The sequence below is a fragment of the Rhinichthys klamathensis genome, unplaced genomic scaffold (genome assembly GCF_029890125.1).
Source record: "Rhinichthys klamathensis goyatoka isolate OS25496 unplaced genomic scaffold, OSU_Roscu_1.1 h1tg000254l_1, whole genome shotgun sequence".
Lineage (NCBI taxonomy): Eukaryota > Metazoa > Chordata > Actinopteri > Cypriniformes > Leuciscidae > Rhinichthys > Rhinichthys klamathensis.
This window is the reverse complement of record NW_026606776.1, coordinates 1,802,638-1,821,659: the sequence shown is the minus strand read 5'-3', so window position 1 is coordinate 1,821,659 and position 19,022 is coordinate 1,802,638. Positions and strand designations below refer to the sequence as shown.

The following is a 19,022-nucleotide window of genomic DNA, read 5'->3' as shown; positions in this document are numbered from 1 at the left end:
CGCTCGTATGGAATGGATATGCCGATGCACCCTTTTTTTCTACGTTCACCGGTTACTATAGGCTAATTTTGTAATCTTTGTTAAACATACTTTTTTTTATTATTAGTTAAAAGTAAAATTCACTTTGTATATTAAAATGAAATGTTTATTTTGTTTACAAAACAGAATACAAAATTAGTCAATCTTCATGGTTTCTGACATTTTAATCCCAATGGATATTCTTTAATAACGGTAAGCATTGCATTGGTCTTCACTGAGTTGTAGGCTACATAAGATGATGTGTCATAGGAACTTGTTGCAACATGCAACTTATTTTTATATTTTCTGGATTTGTAAAGCATCCACAACCAACTAAATATGACTCACTGTTGCATTCTTCAAGAGAGCTGTTGATTCCAGGACGAAAGAATAACATTGAGAGGTCAAAGGCAGGCGAATGAACCTTGAGGAATGTTTTAAACGATTTGAGGCTGCAGGAGCCTCTGTCAGTACATGCCAGTTTGTTTCTCTCAGCTGTAAGCATTTGGTGTGGCTGTGGCTGAATCCCCTACTTCAGCTTAATTTTTTTTTTATGACAATATGAAAGTATGGGATATTGAAGTTTGGTTGAGTCATATTAAAGGGCTATCCCTGATTTTAAACTTATGCTGAAAAAGAAAAAACTGTCAGCTGTGGTTCCCAGAAATGTATTGTGACAATGTTTTAGATATTACAGAATGGCATATTGGTATGTTTTACAACTTACTACTGTATATATAGGCCTATCATCAAGTGAAATGACTTGAACTTTCCAGTCTACTTAAACCATCAAAATCAGCTTTTTACCCTAAAATGGTGTTTTACCCTATTATACTGAAAACCATAATAATAATGTATAGAAAGCCACATGCTAAATCAGAGTTCATTGTTAGTGGCCTGTCTATGAAACTGAAAATGTATAACACAAAACGTGTTTTAGCCCTCTGATAACAAAAATAAGAAGAAACAAAACTAGAACATAATCATGTGATGTGTCATGCAGGGACTTATTGGTTCTTTTACGGTTTTTCACTGTATATTAAATGGTGATTCATATAGTTCTGACTTACAAAATAACATACATTTGAGAGTGTTTTGCAGTACAATTACTTATAAGATATTTTACAGTCTTTTACAGTTTTTATCTATATGATAAATGTAACTTACAGCTTACCAGTTAACAGGTTTTTTTAATGTATACATTTTGCAGTCTTGTAAAAAAAATTACAAACATTTTTGTACTGTTGCTGCTGCCTTATATTATGTTTAATATTCACTGTATGTGGTTGATCTGTAAACAGAAAAAAAATGTACGTGGCGTGACAAAACATTTTACACAAAACTGGATAAAAATGCATAATTGCCGTATTTATTTCAAAGATGATTACTAAATGATGAAACGTTTTTGTACGTTTTCAACGTACTTGAAACGTTTATCTGGGAATAATGCTTACTGTTGTCTTTAGTAGGCCTACAAAGTGCAGTAAACGGTTAAACAGCGCTTACACTACAAAGTTCAAACCAGTATGATTACTATAATACATTTAAATAATATGGAAACAAACACCAGTTTGCAATTATAAGCAGACTGTTTTTGTACAGTTAAAATATTGGAAGTTGATGACAACGGAAGCCTCAAATATTTAAGTTAAATGGCAACACACACTCTTAAAAATAGCAAAAATATTCTATGCTTAAAGCTAACAAAAAATATTTGCTAATATCTCCATTAAGTTATTTAAAGCTCCAGTCTGAAACATTCTGAAACAAGTAGCCTATACATTTCAAAAATATTACACGAACATCCAACTAAAACTATAAATAATGGTTTTGTAATGTTTCGAGAACATTATTAAAGACCATAACTTTGAATGAACGTTCTGTTAATGTTACTGGAATAACGTTTGTGCAAAACTTGGAGAGAACTTTGCCAGAACGTTCTGAGAATGTTCCGTTAGCTGTATACATGGTTAGTTCACCCAAAAATGAAAATTATGTCATTAATGACTCACCTTTCCAAGCCCATAAGACTTCCGTTCATCTTCGGAACACAGTTTAAGATATTTTAGATTTAGTCCGAGAGTTTTCTGTCCCTCCATTGAAAATGTATGTACGGTATACAGAAAGGAAATAAAGACATCATCAAAGTAGTCCATGTGACATCAGTGGGTTAGTTAGAATGTTTTGAAGCATCGAAAATACATTTTGGTCCAAAAATAACAAAAACTACGACTTTATTCAGTATTGTATTCTCTTCCAGTTCTGTTGTCAATCCACTTACTGACGTAAGACGCTGCTGACGTGTCATCTGGTGCGCCCGAGCTTCGTTTACAGTCTGAGGGAGACGCACGCTGTAAACAAAGCAATCTTCGCAAACATGTCTAAGGATTTCGACACAGAGGAAGACTTGCATTTTTTTGCCCAGCCATACTTATTTGAACCCGAATACACGGACGCACCAGATAACACGTCAGTGTACCGTACATACATTTTCAATGGAGGGAAAGAAAGCTCTCGGACTAAATCTAAAATATGGGAGGTCTTACGGGCTTGGAACGACATGAGGGTGAGTCATTAATTACATAACTTTTTCATTTTTGGGTGAACTAACCCTTTAAAGTTAACACACTACAATCTTTCAAATGATCTGTTCTAAGATATTTCTCCACTCTTCCAACAGCTCTACATGAAGATGGGAGCCCCGCAGCTAAACACTCCACTGAGTTAGCCATGCATCACACCAATTCATCAGGCGCTGCGCCACTCAATCCATTTTCCAATCACAGTCAGTGGGAAGGACAGGCGACCTCTCCATCACTTTCCAATCCCGAGAATGTCACCTCGGAGAGACCGATCCTGAGCGGCCCCATAGCTGCGATGTTGTCAATGACCCTGGGGATCCTGTCTAACATTGTGGCTTTACTCATCCTGGCAAACGCATATGCCCGTCTACGCCGACGATCCAAAGCATTTCTCCTGTTCGCCGGCTCTCTGGTGGCCACAGACTTTGTGGGACATGTCATACCTGGTTCAATAGTCATGAGGATGTATCTTTCTGGAGGTGTACCCTCTGAAGAATACAACAGGGCGGACCCATTATGCCAGTTTCTAGGGGGCAGCATGGTGTTTTTCGGACTGTGTCCGCTCTTTCTTGGTTGTGCCATGGCAGCGGAGAGGTGTTTGGGTGTGACAAAGCCGCTGCTCCATGCTTCACTGGTTACGACCGCAAGGACTAAACTCTCTCTTTCTATCATCTGGTTAGCAGCTCTTTGCGTTGCCCTTCTGCCCTGCTTTCAGCTGGGTTCATACACCTACCAGTACCCTGGAACCTGGTGTTTCATTAAAGTGCTGGAGGATACCGAGAAGGCAGACGTAGCTTTTGTGTTGTTGTTCTCAGGACTGGGGTTGACATCCCTTGCTATTGCTTTGGTCTGTAACACCATAAGTGGACTGACTCTGGTGTTAGCGAGGATACGAAGGAAACCCTGTAACCGTCGATTAGCTAAATCCCATGATATTGAGATGGTAGTACAACTTGTGGGGATAATGTTCACATCTTGTGTCTGTTGGAGCCCCCTTCTGGTAAGTATGAGCAATGGCAATAATTCAACTGCACACAACGCTGTCCCTCGAGGTTCACTTTCCTGCAGAGTTAACTCCAACCTTGATCAAATTCATCTGTCTGTAACTTTCTAAGAATCCTGAAAACCTTGATTTGCTTGTTCAGGTGTGTTTGATCAGGGTTGGAGCAAAACTCTACTGGAAAGTTGAGTCTACAGGACCATAGGGGCAGAGTTGAGAACCCTTGCTTTAAGGTAGAATTATTTTAGAAATAGAATTTAGAAATGAAAAAAATGAGCAAATGCATTGAAGCTCATTTATGCATCAGAGTAAAAAACTAAATAAAAAGGCAATTACAATTTTATATCCCATTATATTTCTCACTGTGACTTTATATCTTGCAGTACATTGTAAACCCTATGAGATTAGACTACTCAAATGATTTGAGGAAACTCATTTGAGAAGTAATGGTGCCTAAAAAAAAACAAAAAAAACAAGTTCACCTAATGTGTAATTGTTATCGTGACTTTATTTCTTACAATGTGACTTTATTTCTGATTTTAAAGTTTATCTTATGATTACTTTTTAATTGAATAGTGCTTGGCCACATGTCCAACACCAAGAATATTTTTATGAAGCATATTTAAAACTCACGGTACAGAGAAAAGAATTCTAATAAATCGTTATTCAGTTTATTCAAGCATTGAAGGCATGCAACACATAGGTTGTTTATGTCCAGTATCTGCACATAAAAAAACAATTGTTCTGTCCCAAAGGTCATACATGCTTTTTACTAATACTATGCACTATGTACTCAACTGTTTAGTGAAATTAAATCTGCGACAGTTGAGTGCATGAAGTGTCCAACATTCCTCGCTTAATTTTTACATAATTAAGTGCATCAATCGGGTATTTAAAGTGCACTTTTTTCTTTTTGGAATTGTCAGTATACTACTCACACTATTTATACCAAAAAATGGCGTAGAATCGTATGTACGCGAACTGGGACACACCTAATATTTTAAATTGACTGGATTATAGATTACTTGGACCTTAAAGTTAGGGTAGACAATTTTTTAAACACTTTTTATTATGCTTGTTGAAACTCTCTTCACATACTTATAGCAATCAATAATAGATCTAAATATTAAAACATGCACAAGTCTCAGGGTAGGCAATTTCGGAGAGACTAGCAATAGCAAGCTAGCTTTGAAAGCATGAGATCCCACCCCCCCTTCAGAGTGTCTCCAAAGCCACGCCTCCTTCAAAACACATGAACACACACACAGCAGAGACGGCAAAGTGTCACAAGACGAGAGAAGGCGTTGAATTATCTCCTAATATTTTGTGAAATCATAATCCTTATGGTGTTTTGTCTTTGACTCTTAACTCTAGATTGTTGGCCTAATTACAGTGAAACAGTCGTATGAGGGCTCTGTTGGAGTTGGAGATGTCCTTGCCACCTATAAGACCCTGATGATAATGGGGGTGCGAATAGCTTCCTGGAACCAGATACTGGACCCATGGGTTTACATTCTTCTCCGCCGTTCCATCCTCCAAAAGATTTACCTCATCACCAAACGTCAAACAGACTTTAAGGAAAGCACTTATCGCTGCTGGGAGATCCATTCCTTCCCCAGCTCAGAGAAGAATCCTGTCAGTAGAGTCTGAGTCTGAGTGTACATCAGTAAAAAAACACAAAGCCTACTTTGTCAAATACCATTGAGGATCTCAGTGGTCCCCTTTTATTTCAGCATGTGGTGCGCATGTTAAGAATGTATTTAAGCAAATTTGCACAAAGATAAATAAAGCATGAGATGAACATTCCTTTAAGGATTTGGCTGGAAACATTCATGCCAGTATAACAGTTTTGGTCCTTCCGTTAGTAATTGAAGCATTAATTCAGCCAGTTTTGTAGCTTAAGGTATGGGACAGTGTTTTCATTTGTCACCAGTTGTTCCCCATGACGACTGTCCTGGGCATGAAACATGACATGATAGTGACAAGTGGCACTAAAAATATATTAAAGTATTTGTTTTACTGAAAATAAATGTTCACCTAATGTTAACCCATCATAGATTTTATATAGCATGATCATCAATAATATATTACTGTGAGGTAAACTCTCTGAGGCTTCCCTTAATATGTTTATCTTGCATATATGTTTCTGTGTAAAAATGCTCATGTAAATAATTGTTGTTTATATTATAGTATAATTTATTTCTTGTGTTATCCCTCCAATTTTTTGGGAGGCTTGTTGTATTTTTACATTGAAAAGCATTATACTAAAACAAAACAAATTACTGTGTGTGTATTCCATTTCTGTTGCTAATATGAAACAAGTTTTTATTTTTAAAAAAATGTGTTACTTCATAACTAATTTGCAGCATGGAGCACACTAAACAAATCTGCAGGCTCAAACTTAATACAAATTAATGAATTAAGAAACAGAATATTCAAAAAGCCAGAATTATAATACCCTTACTGCAGGCATTTCTTGCAATTTAGTTATTTAACATAGTAGTTAACACAATAGTTTAAATAGCCTAAAAATAGGCTTTTCAGCAAACTTATTAAACTATTGCCTGGTTTAACTTAAGCCTAGTCCCCTGGCCAGACTAAAATGCATGCTTGAGCTGTCTTCACTGAAAGCAACTTGCAGTAACATATTTTATATGTCAGTGCCATTGTTTTGTCTCAAGAGACACACCAGAATTATTTTATTTTTTCTAAGGCACATTTCTAAAAGCTACTTAAATATCCTAATTTTACTAAGCCCTACTCCTGATTTAGTCTAAGCCCTGTCTCAGTGGCGGCCTTAAGCATCTGGGGGCCCGCTTCAATAACTGATATGGGGCCCTACCCACATAAAACATAAACATAATAGAGCAGAAAAAGCAAGGATTCCTGTTGGTTTGCATCAGTGGTATATTATTTTATTACGTGCACTTTCAGCTTCACGATCAGGCAGCTCAACATAGAAATAATCCAACCTTATTTGATTAAAACTATATACAATTATACAGCGTTTTACGTCGAAATAAGCCTCGCCCTTTCACGCAGGGTAACTTCACTTTTGGTAGACTGAATAAAGCTTTTCTTTTGTTGTCCGATATCTTTCGTCGTTTTCAGCACCACTGGCATATGTACGTTTCATTTCCTCTTAAAATAATTTTTCTGCTCAAAATAACATTTTAACCTAACGGCAAAAAAGGCAAAGGTGTAAATACATAAACTACCGATATTATACTTCACATCGCTTAAGCCGTTCGCGGGAGTGGTAAACGTCGCCATGGTAACCGCGAGTTCGATCAATCAGAGACGTCAGTGTTTTGCAAATAACAAGATTGATTTTGTAGCTTGTGGCTTTTAAAGGAGCAGAAACTTTCATTTGACAACCTCGTAGCTCGTGGTCAATCTACCTTGGATGGTTTAGACATTATGGCTGAAAATCAATATCCTACGGAGAAAATGAATGGGATTTTGCTGGTCTGTTGGGGCCCCCTTGGAGGGCGGGGCCCGTTTCAATTGAAACGGGTGAAACATAGGTAAGGCCGCCCCTGCCCTGTCTGTGAAACCAGGCCTATATGGTTGAAATCAGGCTAAGTAAAAAAGAAAAGAAAAACACGAAAATGCCTCAAAAAGCACTGGCTAATAGTAATAGCTATTGTTGTAATTATACCTGCGGAGGGCATATTTTACATTCATACTGTAAAAAAAATGGCGTACAGGCCGCAGACGCATTAATAATAATTAAAATAAAAAATAATCTCTGAATGCAGTTCCATATACTTCCTTTAAGCGAGGCGAAATCTGACTGCGCATGCGCTGCGGGGTCAGAGCGTGGCCCGGAAGTTGAGCATTTTCGCTTCCATTGAATAAACTGAGCGAATGGTGAGTAAAACAAATCTGTTTAGATTTGTAGAGAAACACACGGACTCGCAATATTAAAGTCTACGTGATCTTAAAGACGTCCTCGAGTTTTTATTTACACTAGCAGCTGTGCAGGTAAATATGAATGGTTGTTTCACGTCGTGCGTTTAACCAAATGACTCGTTCGCGCGCGTGCTAGCGTGCTTCTCCGATAACGAATGTTTTGTTATGACGCGATAGATGATTTATATTGAATACATGCTTTATTATTGTCCTTTGTAGTGTTAAGAAGTTGTAGTTTTATTAAGAAATCCGCCAAGAACGTTAAACCCTTTTAAGAACACCAAAGAGAAGCATTTATATTCACTCGCTTATTAGCGCGCGCGTGTTATATGGGTTTGTCTGTTTGTATTGTTTGTCAACATTGTGCGACTTGTGTGCAGATCATTGTTTGATGGATATGGCTCAAATGGGACATTTTCCGAGGCGGAGGGAAGGACCTCTTCCACCTCATCCACCACCCTCCTGGGATGAGCACCAGGCCTATGAGGAGCTGTTATACTGGGATAATCTCATGCAGGAGGGTTACCGCCTGCACCCGCAGGACTACGACCGGTAAAACACCTAGTCTATTCTTACAGCTAAACATATTTCTAAACAGGCTTGGAGTTTTATTTTTTATTTGTTTAAATAAATAATAAAAATCCAAGTTTTGTCCAGCATCCACAAATATCTGGAAAAATCTTGTTGAAAAAAAGATGGGAACCCTCTCTAAATCCACTGAGTGGTATCTTGACACACTGAGCTTGATTGAATAAACATAAATAATATGCAATGAAACTAAATTCAAGTTCTGTTGCAGGTATGAAGAGTTGCGTTATTGGTATGACTGCTTGTGTTATGAAGAAGACCTCAGGCAGTACAATGATTACATTGTTGAGTACAGGAAGTGGGAAGAGGAGAATGTGCACTCAGGGGAGGTATGTCATGTCAATATATTAAATTTACAATGCAAATTCATTGCCTGGAGAATATTTATTAGAACTTTTTAAAAGACTAGTACTTTGTTTCCAACATTTGTTTGCATAAATTAATGAGAAACATGAATAAATTAAGTGCAACTGCAACGTTTTTACTCCAGTGTCATTAATTCAACACTTGTGTTACTCAGCCGCTTCCACCAATGAGGCCACCGCCGCAGCGAACTTTTGTGAACGAGGATCGCTATATAAAGGCCAAGCACACAACGGTGTACCCGTCAGCAGAGCAGCTGGATGCAGTGCAGAGCATGGTGTCTCATATGGAGTGTGCCCTGAAGTCCGTCTCTGATTGGTTAAATGAAAAAGAGAGTAGTGCCGCTGATACTGAAAGGTATGGCTCAACTGTTGGTCATAGAAGTCATCTGCTCTAGTGCATTTAGACTTTCAAAAATTGCATTTCATTTTATGTTCATATATAGTTCATCCAGAAATGAAAATTCTCTCATTCTGTGAGTCCATATAATGACATTCAATGTCTTTCGCTTGTTTGACACTTGAAAAACCACACAAGGCGATTGTGACGGTAATGCATACAACCTCAGTAGATGAATCGATGTCTTCTCAAGCAAAACAATAGGTGTGTAAGAAAAATATCATTTCTTTTTTAAATTGAAGTGGTGGCCTCACATCCTACGTGCTTCTGCACAAGCTTTACGGCGCACTTATGTCACCCGTCACAACATCCCTCTTGTGAACGCTTGTATGACCGTAGACCGTATTGATTTATAGTTAAAAACAGTTGTATTTTTGATACACACACACACACACACCTGTTGTTACACTTCAGAAGACATTGATTCATCCTTTGGGGTCGTATGGTTTACTGTTACAATCGCTGTGTTGTGGTTGTTTTTAAAGCATCAAATGAATGGCAGTCGTTCAATGGCATTATATGGACTCAAAGAGATGGATTATTTTCCTAGAAATCTTCATTTGTGTTTATCTGAAGAAATAACGGGAATGGTATGAGGGTGAGTAAAAGAGAGAATTTTCACTTTGGGTTGAGTTATCTCTTTAAGCTATTGCAAGATACTTTATATTTCAGTTAGACTCATGCTTGCAGTCCATGCTGTTTTCCCAGCAGTGATTCACCTCAAAGTAAACTGCGTGGTGTTTTGAGAGTGGGCCTGGTGGCTAAAGGACTCCTGCTGAAAGATAACTTGGAGTTAGAGTTGGTGCTGCTCTGCAGGGATATGCCCACCAGTTCTCTGCTCAGGCTGATCTCGGGAAAACTCTCGGAATTCATTAAGGTTTTTCTCACCTTTTATTATTCAGTGCTATCATTATATAAACATTCATTATCAGTACAATGAATGTCTGCCAATAGCTCTGCTTGTGTTTCAGTAGACCCATTAAGAGGAACAAATGGCATCTTTCTGCAGAATGTATTCAAATGTAGGAAAAAGTTAAAAAGAGCTAACAACACTACACTTGTGTTGATATTTGAAAGCATTATAAAATTGGATAATGTTTTCAATAAACATGCAAGGGGCAACGTATACACTACCATTCAAAAGTTTGTTGGCAGTAAGATTTTTTTTATAAGAATTAACACTTTTATTCAGCAAAGATGCATTAATTTAACCAAAAGTGACAGAAAATACATTAATATATATATTTTTTTACATTTTCAAATAAATGCTGTTTAACTATCTATTCATCAAAGAATGCTAAAAAAGAATGACAAGAAAGTAATAAGATTTTTTTTCATATGACTTCTGAAGGAACATGACACTGAAGACTGGTGTGATGGCAGGTGACAATTCAGCTTTGCCATCAAAAAAAAGCATTTAAATATAAAATATATTAAAATAGAAAAGTTACTTTAAATTGTAAAAATATTTCACAATACTGCTGTTTTTATTGTAACAAATAATTGCAGCCTTAGTGAGCATAAGAGTCTACCAACTACAAACTTTTGAATAGTGTATGTATAGAACTGTTCAAGTGTGTGATTCCATGCAAGGCGGCTTGTTATAAGCCAATATTTATGAAAAGGTAAATTGACATGCACTTTGTCCTCTCACTTTCTTCGAAAAGGATGTTACTGAGGAGAAATACGTCATCACTCCATCTATCCAAGAAGCTGCTATTATTGTAACTAGCACGAACGAGCCCATGCTGAAACTGAGCATCCATCTGACCTCGCCTATGGTCAGGGAGCAGGTTGAAAAAAAGACATCTGGAGGTATGATCTCAAACTTTCATTTTAGGACCCAAAAGACCTTCAGTACCATCAGAAGAGTGAAAATAAAGGTCCTGCAGGACAGTCCTGCTGCACTTAATTGTTGGATGCTGGATAAGTGGTGATTCTTTCTGAGCCAAATACTGGATGCTTTCAGCATTTTTAATTTACAAGTATTGTCTTCGTTACTGTTCAGCATTTTACTGTTGAACATTGAAACTTCCGAACGTCACCTCTAAAGCGTTACGAAGGGTTTGCATTGCAGCAAAAATTAGTCGGTAGGCTCATAGTTTAAGAGGTGCTTGTTGATTGATATTTTTTTATTTATATATATATATATTCTACAATGGGTAAGCCTTTGTTTTTAGACAATTTCAGATAATAGCAGCTAACTGCTGTAACAACTGTTACTTGTGCTTAAGGTGTAATCTGTTGGTCTAGAACAGGTTTCACGTGTATTTTGCTGCAGTATTTACCCTGTTCACATCTGAATTCATTTAAATTAAAGTATTGCTTTTGTTGCCTGTGGTTGCAAATTGACTTTCTCAACCAAGCCTTCTAGTTTGTCAGTTTTAGGGGCGCTGGACTTTTGACCAACTGGAAACTCTCTGTCTCGGAAGGGGGGGCGCAGTTGGCCTACAGAAGAAGAGGGTGAAATGTCTAATGAAGTAGAGTAATATAAAGATGGTCATTAACCAGTGTTAAAACTGACAGGGGTGCATACTAGGCTTTGTGTTAGATTACTTCCTGAACAGTTCCCCCTCTTCCTCTTGCCTGTGGGCACTGGGACACTGCGCCTTCCCCCTGGCCAGATGACAGAACCCCCCCTTGGTCAAACTGTACCTTGTCTTCTTACTCCATTCGTCACTAGAACCGTGCGCGGAAAGCTCTCCGCAGGACGCTCTGGACAGGCAGAAATGCCTGGCTTCTCTGGCGTCTCTCCGCCAGGCCAAGTGGTTCCAGGTTTGCATCCCGTCTTTATTTGTCTAAAAGTCGACTTGTAACTTAATCTGACCTTTGACCTGGGAAAAATACATATTTGCACATTGAGCTTCTCTGAGAAATACTTTTAAAGGCTGTTTGAATATTGAAACGTCCATAAATGCTTTTAAGTGAATTGCGTATAATAACCTGTTTCCGTTTAAATGTCAGATGTATCTTACCCAGGTTGCAATTTGTTTCGTTCTTGGTCAGAAACTATAATTTGGCCAGATTGATCTGCTTAATACAAAACGTCCTCTAAAAAGTATCTAGAAGTTCTTTCTAGATCCATAATAAAGTGTTAACAGATTTGCTCTTTGTTGGGTTAACAGGCTAAAGTGTCCACCGTCGAGTCGTGTGTCATTGTGATTCGGATCTTGCGGGACTTGTGTTCCCGTGTTTCAACGTGGGCCCCGCTCAAAGGCTGGGTGAGTCAATCTCAAACAACAAAAAATATATATTTGCAGTTAGACGTTGATGAGTGTTTTTATAAATATATGTACTGGTCACATTTCTGAATATGTCTCTTTATTCATATGTCTGTTTGCAGATTCTTGAGCTGCTGTGTCAGAAGGCCATTTCAACCAGCGAGAGGCTGCTGGGACCTGGAGAGGCGTTCCGGAGAGTTCTAGAGTGTCTCGCGTCAGGGATACTAATGGAGGGTAAAGACTGAAACAAAGCATTGTCTAAGCATATTTTGGTGTGTTTTGAGTCATACTGAGCATGACCCTTCTCTTCAGATGGTCCAGGCATATCTGATCCCTGTGAGCGAGACAGCACTGATGCTGGCGCTCATCTTACACTGCAAGAGCGAGAAGATATTACCCAGAGTGCCCAGGTGACTTGCAATCCTACACTATAGCTTGACTTTATTTTACAGTGTACTAGTCTATAAACTTTACAAATGAAAATAGTCATTATTTATTTGGCCCATTGTCATTCCAAACCTATATAGTGTTTTTAATTGTAGAACACTAAATTCTATACAGTAACTATTCATTGTGACCATGTCTGTCAAGCTCCAAAAAAGAAAAATGTAAATTTAGATTATTTGCTGAAAATCTGCTGCCGCTCCCAAATATTTTCAAATAAGCAGAAGTTACAATGGCGTCCAACTTAGTGAGATTGGTTGACACTGGTAAATATATGACCTGTTCATGTAAACATCACATTTTCTTTGATGGGGGGAAAAAATACTCTAACAGAGTAAATGGCTGTGACCTATGGAAGCTTGTTTCTGCCATCTAATAAATAAATAAAAAGATAATTGTGACTATCTTTTTATTCTCACAATTGCAAGTTAACATCTTATAAATCTGACCTTTTAGAACTCGCAATTGCCTTTTGTATTTATTTATTTTTAATTCCGTGGCGGCTTCTAAAGTGGCCTAATAAGATGGTTAATAAAGCTGCTACATTTACAAGAATTCTAACATTTGAGAAAACACATTTGACTTTTTCACATTTAACTTGTTGCTTTTCTCCCACCCCTAGTTTGCCTTAAGGCTGTCAGCTTTTGGGCAGCTTTACAAAGTTCTTGGAATGGACCGCCTCAATTCCAAAGCCTCTAGAATACTCAGCGAACACCACAGAGGTACCAAAGCAACTTTTTCTGGTGTCCTAAACAGACTGTTTAAAAACAGTTTTACTTGTTTTACTTTATCTGTAAAGCTTCAATATGTAGAAAAGCCCTATTTGGACTGCTTAAACTATTCACATGAAAACTACAGACGTAGTTCACATTGTAATTTTCTAAGGTGAGACAAGTTTCTGAACACTGAATAGACATTGAAACATAAAATGTTAATTAGTGATTGATGCCATTTTTTTGAATAACGGAAACAAAGATGGGTCAATGTTTTGGGTGCACTAGAGAGGGACCTTCGCATTTTCTACATGGTATTATGAACTCTATGCAAATGTCCGTTATCCTATTTAATGCTTCCTTCCTTTAAATTAAATTGCAGTGGGTGATTTCCCAGCAAAGAGACCAAGGGAAGTTTATGATGCTGGGGATCTTGACATAAAATCGAAATTTCCAAGAAAAGGTATGCATCTCAATCTCAGTCTTTTTTCTTGCATCCCCTTCTGTTACCCTGCACTAATTTTATATTTAATGGTAGAAAATTATAGCACGTCTCATCTTTCAGTGAAATAAGACCTATATACCTGTGCTTGCTCCTGGCAGAAAAGAGCGAACCAGCAAATGCCCTAATGAAGTTGAACCAGCTCCGGCCTGGGACCCTCTACAGATTGGCATCACAAACTGGGCCTGAACATGAACCTCAATTTACAATGGCTGTGGAGGTGGATGGGATAACTTATGAGGCTACAGGCCCTTCCAAACGCAGCGCTAAGCTTCATGTCGCCCAGAAAGTGAGTCTGCTGGTACTCATGGGACGCACTGTCTGACAGACAGATTTCTGTGCACGTGCTTCGGATGTGTGCGTTTAGAAAACCATATATCAGAAGTTCAGACTGATATGCGTTTAAAACGCATGCAGATAACAAACTTTCATGATGATGAAGAACTGCAATGTCACGTGAGCGTGACTGCGATAGGGGGGTGATCAAAATCAAACAAGATGTTTTATACGTTTTTGGCACCAGTATCCGAGGCATGAGCTGTAATGGCTCCGCCTTTTTCTGGAAGGCAGGGAGCAGCAGCTCATTTGCATTTAAAGATACATGCACGAAAAGCATGTTTTTCCTCCCACTCAAAAATGGGCATTTACAACATGGTGTGATATTATCTGAGGGTTATTTTGAGCTGAAACTTCAGACACATTCTGGGGACACCTGAGACTTATATTAAAGGGGATCTATTATGTGCTTTTTTACAAGATGTAATATAAGTGTGAAAAATGAACTGTACATTTCAGTTGTTGTCTATGCCATGTTCACAACACAGGTGCTGCTGGCATTAGGTGTGCCCTTGCCGTCTGAAACTAAACCTGCTGATGAAAATAAGAGCCAGTCTGTTGCCGCACCTGCAGCCTCTGGTTCTGATGAAACCACTCCTTCAGGGTCTGATGATGGCACTGAGGTTAGCGTCCAAAGACTGATCCTCCTTAAACAGCTTTGGGGTTTGATGTGTTTGTACACTCTGGGAGTTTGGTTTGGCATGATTGGTTCCGCTTCATTTTGCAGGGTGGACCCATCCTCACCAAACATGGCAAGAATCCTGTCATGGAGCTCAACGAGAAGCGGCGAAGTCTGAAATATGAACTTGTCTCTGTCAAGGGGCGCTTCAATGACAAGACCTTCACCATTGAGGTTAGACATGTTGAATAAAGCTAGTGATGATGGGTTGCAAAGACATATTGGGTGGTACCTGGTGGGGAAGCAATGGTGTACAGTGCATGGTTACAGCAAAAGCGGTCTGTGCTATGTTTGATGCTATATATGTATATCTCACTGTTTCCACAATAATACTAAGCAGCAAAACTGTTTTCAACATTGATATAGAATTTTCTTGCCCATCAAATCAGCATATTTGATTTTAAAAGGATCATGTGACACTAAAGCCTGGAGTAATGATGCTGAAAATTCAGCTTTGTCATCACGGGAATAAATGTATAAAAAGTGGAAAGAGGAGAAATTTTCCATTAATCCATCAATTACTGTAAAATCAAAATAATGATGTTAAATTTTGTTTTATATGCCCTGCATACCTTTAATGGGGGAGAATAGAGGCTATAAGAGGCACAAAAAAAAAAGTCTCAAGTTTTAAATCTCAGATGCAGTTCATGCAACCTAAAATTACAACAACAAAAAATACAAGAAAATAATTCAGACAGTAAAATGACATTATAGTGCTAAATATATAGGGGATTTTTTACTGGTTCTTGTTCCCTGCTGTTCAAATGAAAAAGCAGGCAACATATGTACTTTCAATTATCTGCAACAGAAAACAAATATATAAACACTAAAGAAAATATCAAAACAAATATTAGCAGTAATTCATCAATGGTAGATCGACACAAATCGCTCGTCATATGTCCAATAATTCGTTATTAAAACGGAGCTTTTTTCCCTTTTCTCTAGGAACCCAGTCAGTCAAAGACAACTTGAGCAACTCAACAGTATATGTTATGTGAATAAATTGTTTCAATAATTTCAATGTTTCAAGCGTCTTTTTTTAAAATCCTATATTCATAAAGATACACTGAAATTGTGTGTACCTAGAACTTGTTTTCTTTGATATGACGTAAATACATAATGATGAATGACAGAAGCCTGAGATTTCCTACCAAACTCGACAGCTCTGTTTATAAATCACTTATTACAGTGACTGCAAGAACACCTCTTCCCATTTTTATTTACCATATGAAGCTGGAGATGCATTGTAAGTGATTACGAGGCATGTCATATATTTCTTTTGGTATGCCATAACTTTAATTTTAAATACTTTTATGTAATATTATACATTTATGTTTGCATTCACTCGTGGAAAACAATGCACTGCAGCTACAAAACCTATATCCTCTCTATATCTTTATATTCCTGTCACTCAACCCCCAGTTCAGACTGTAAGCAACTGTGCAATCATTTGCAATATATTCTTATTAAAAAATGGTTCCTTCCGTTGCCCTCAATCCTGTTTCTCATGACGATTTCCTTGAATAAGCATGAGGACAGTGCTGCTGCTAATATCTACTCCTTTGACATGTTTTCCAGCTGTTCTCGCTTTAAACAACTTTCAGTTATGCATATTTTATGTGCATGTGTTTTTCCCTCTTTTAGGTGGAGGTTGATGGGCAGAAATTCCAGGGCTCTGGATCAAATAAGAAATTAGCCAAAGCCAACGCAGCACTTGCGGCTTTAGACCAGCTCTTTCCAGAAGGTTCTCCTGCAGACCCACTCAAGAAGAAGAGATTCCCTCCTATGGTAAAGACATGTATTCATGGAGCTTCTTTTAGCCTTAATACTATTTTGTCCTTTTGTTAAAAAAAATATGTATATATATTTTTCTCTTTAGGGCTATGGTATGGCTGGAGTACCTTACAATGCAGGCAATCGAGGTAGAGGAAGAGGCAGAGGTAGAGGCAGAGGATTCAACACTGGCAATTTTGCAGGTATGCTAACATCATTAAATGATTCAGTCTCCTCTCGCTTGTTAGTTTCTTATGGTGTATTCACACCTGCCTTGTTTGGTTCGATTGAATCGAACTCTAGTTCGTTTCCCCCCTTGGTGCGGACCTTTTGGGCAGGTGTGAATACAGCAATCGAACTCTGGTGCGGACCAAACAACCGAACCGAGACCCAGCTGAAGAAGTGGTCTCGGTACGCTTCCGAACGAACTCTGGTACGGTTCGTTTACGGTGTGAACATGAACTGACCCAATTGCAAGAAAGCACTGCGCCTTTGAGTTAAAAGGCTTCCGTAGTCGGAGATTTTGGCATAATGGTTTGTGTTATTGTTGTTCAAGTGCGAAAGAGAATTCCATTCCGGCGCGCTGTCTGGCCACACGATACTGTTGCGCGTCTTTCTGCGCGTCGTATGTGCATCATTGGAATGGAATGAATGAATGAGTGTGTGCATCAGGACATTCACATACAGCGCGTTCTCTTTAGTCTAATCGCGCATAGATGCAAAAAAAAGCTTTTGCAGTTCATATAATAGTTACAAGGATGACGCTGCGTTAAACTGGACAAACTTAAATCGCAAGCGTTAACATTGACAGCACTTGTTAGCAGTATATACAATAAGAATCTCATTATTTGAATGTGTGAACATAGCCTCTCTCTATGAATCAAAACTTTATACCTTATCCGTCTTCTGCGCAGTTTCTTCATATTACGTTTGTACAGAATATAACACGAAATTAGTAAAATAACAAAATATTGCAGTACGAAATATCTCCATGCTGAGCCTTTTTTGCACTTCCTGATTTCCCTACTTGAGAATCCTTGTCCAATGAATGGACGACCTTAGCACACGTGTGGTTTTGTTTACACATTTTGGTTCACTTGCAAAAAGAGCAGTGTGAAAGCGAACCGTACCAAAAAAATAAAAATAAAAATTATTTGGTCCGGACCAGAGCAAGTGAACTATCGGACTTTCCTGGTGTGAATACACCCTTAGTTTCGTTTTCAAGCGTCTATCCGCCGAGGCATGGGGTCTACAAGATCCCTGAAGGTATTTGGCACCGAGGTGCTCTGACCTAGTCGCCTTGCCATAACAATTTGACCCTTGTCAAAGTCTCTCAGATCTTTATTCCTGCCCATTTCTCCTGCATTTAAAACGTTGATTACAAGAACTGATTGTTTGCTTACTGTCTAATCTACACAGACCTTAATATGTGGCCTTGTTAGGAGATGTTCAACGCTTCGCCTGTGACTTGTCATTATAGGCATATTGCCTGTTCCTCTAATGTAGATGTCTACTGAACAACTCTATCCATTTGTCTCTTTCTTCAGGCTCCACCACTACTGCTGGACTGACCCCAGCTGTGTCGGTTACCAACTCTAGCACACCTATGATTCCCCAGGAGGACCTGTCTGCAACCGCTGCCATCAGCGCGGCCACCTACCAGGCTGTCCCTCCACCAATGACTGGCTATTATAATCAGTACTCCCAATCCTATTCACAATTCAAAAAACCCCTCAGTCAGGGCCCGGGTCAGATCCAGAATCAGAATCAAAACCAGAGCAAAACAACAAATCAACAAGCTCCTCTTGTTGGACCAGACTACGGCTATGGATATCAAGGGACTGGCATGGGTATGGGAGGAACACCTGATTTCAATTATGCAGGTGAGTTTCAGTGCTGACATGCTGTGTAATAATTTAAGCCAGAACTATCTGAAACTCTTGATTTCTTCTTAATAGCATACAGTGGACCACCTGGTACAGCAACGTTCGGGCCACCTGGAACAACAAATCAGAGCTATAGCTTCACCCAGAGCGCCTACCCCAACCTGGGCGGCTACAGCAGTGGAGCCAGTACCACAGACTACACATACAGATAGATGTTCCGTTTGCTCTCTCAGGTTGAGGATGTACAGATGCTTTTTCAAACAACCGAAAAGTCATTTCTGTAATTCTATAGCCTACTGAGTTGAAACATTGACTCTCTAAACCTTTTGAGATTTTATACTGTTTGTGTTACTTTTGCCGTTTGAACTGCACCTCGGTAACTGAATTAGCATGGTTTTGATTCACCACTAGTTTCAGGAAATAATACATCAGGGTGGTGGAAGTTCTGTCTGTGCCTGAATGGTTGGTGTGACTCAAATGGGAATTAAGTGTCACATTAGTGTTCTGTTTTTCCCCAAAGGTATATTTAAAGTTATTCTCTTATTTTGCCTCTAAAATTTTAGCCGTTTTTTTTTTTTTGGACTGAATTTGGACAATAGAATG

General features: G+C 38.6%; 2 protein-coding genes across 4 annotated transcripts; both read left to right on the top strand.

The window, feature by feature from the left end:
* Nucleotides 1–98: 98 nt before the first annotated feature.
* ptger1a (prostaglandin E receptor 1a (subtype EP1)) lies at nt 99–5,404 on the top strand. Its single transcript, XM_056267073.1, has 3 exons — nt 99–231; nt 2,699–3,600; nt 4,975–5,404. The coding sequence occupies exons 2-3, from the start codon at nt 2,749–2,751 to the stop codon at nt 5,248–5,250; spliced, it is 1,128 nt and encodes a 375-aa protein (XP_056123048.1). The 5' UTR covers nt 99–231; nt 2,699–2,748; the 3' UTR covers nt 5,251–5,404.
* A 1,983-nt stretch (nt 5,405–7,387) lies between these two features.
* Nucleotides 7,388–18,672, top strand: ilf3a (interleukin enhancer binding factor 3a). 3 transcript variants are annotated; one of them, XM_056267068.1, is made up of 19 exons: nt 7,388–7,473; nt 7,896–8,067; nt 8,315–8,432; nt 8,624–8,823; nt 9,577–9,742; nt 10,533–10,680; nt 11,549–11,640; nt 11,991–12,086; nt 12,209–12,320; nt 12,399–12,496; nt 13,153–13,252; nt 13,626–13,706; nt 13,847–14,034; nt 14,570–14,704; nt 14,809–14,934; nt 16,405–16,548; nt 16,640–16,736; nt 18,081–18,416; nt 18,492–18,672. In XM_056267068.1, the coding sequence occupies exons 2-19, from the start codon at nt 7,907–7,909 to the stop codon at nt 18,629–18,631; spliced, it is 2,538 nt and encodes an 845-aa protein (XP_056123043.1). In that variant the 5' UTR covers nt 7,388–7,473; nt 7,896–7,906; the 3' UTR covers nt 18,632–18,672. The 3 variants fall into 3 exon arrangements, with proteins under 3 accessions (XP_056123043.1, XP_056123041.1, XP_056123042.1); XM_056267066.1 differs by having other exon boundaries at nt 9,574–9,742; XM_056267067.1 differs by lacking the exon at nt 7,388–7,473 and adding an exon at nt 7,489–7,587 and having other exon boundaries at nt 9,574–9,742.
* The last annotated feature ends 350 nt before the right edge of the window (nt 18,673–19,022 follow it).

Coding starts and splice junctions, on each gene's coding strand:
- ptger1a (XM_056267073.1), top strand. CDS start 2,749: ATGCATCACACCAATTCATCAGGCGCTGCGCCACTCAATCCATTTTCC. Junction 3,601..4,974: donor TCTGTTGGAGCCCCCTTCTG/GTAAGTATGAGC, acceptor TCTTAACTCTAG/ATTGTTGGCCTAATTACAGT.
- ilf3a (XM_056267066.1), top strand. CDS start 7,907: ATGGATATGGCTCAAATGGGACATTTTCCGAGGCGGAGGGAAGGACCT. Junction 13,707..13,846: donor ATCGAAATTTCCAAGAAAAG/GTATGCATCTCA, acceptor TGCTCCTGGCAG/AAAAGAGCGAACCAGCAAAT. Junction 14,035..14,569: donor AGCTTCATGTCGCCCAGAAA/GTGAGTCTGCTG, acceptor TTCACAACACAG/GTGCTGCTGGCATTAGGTGT.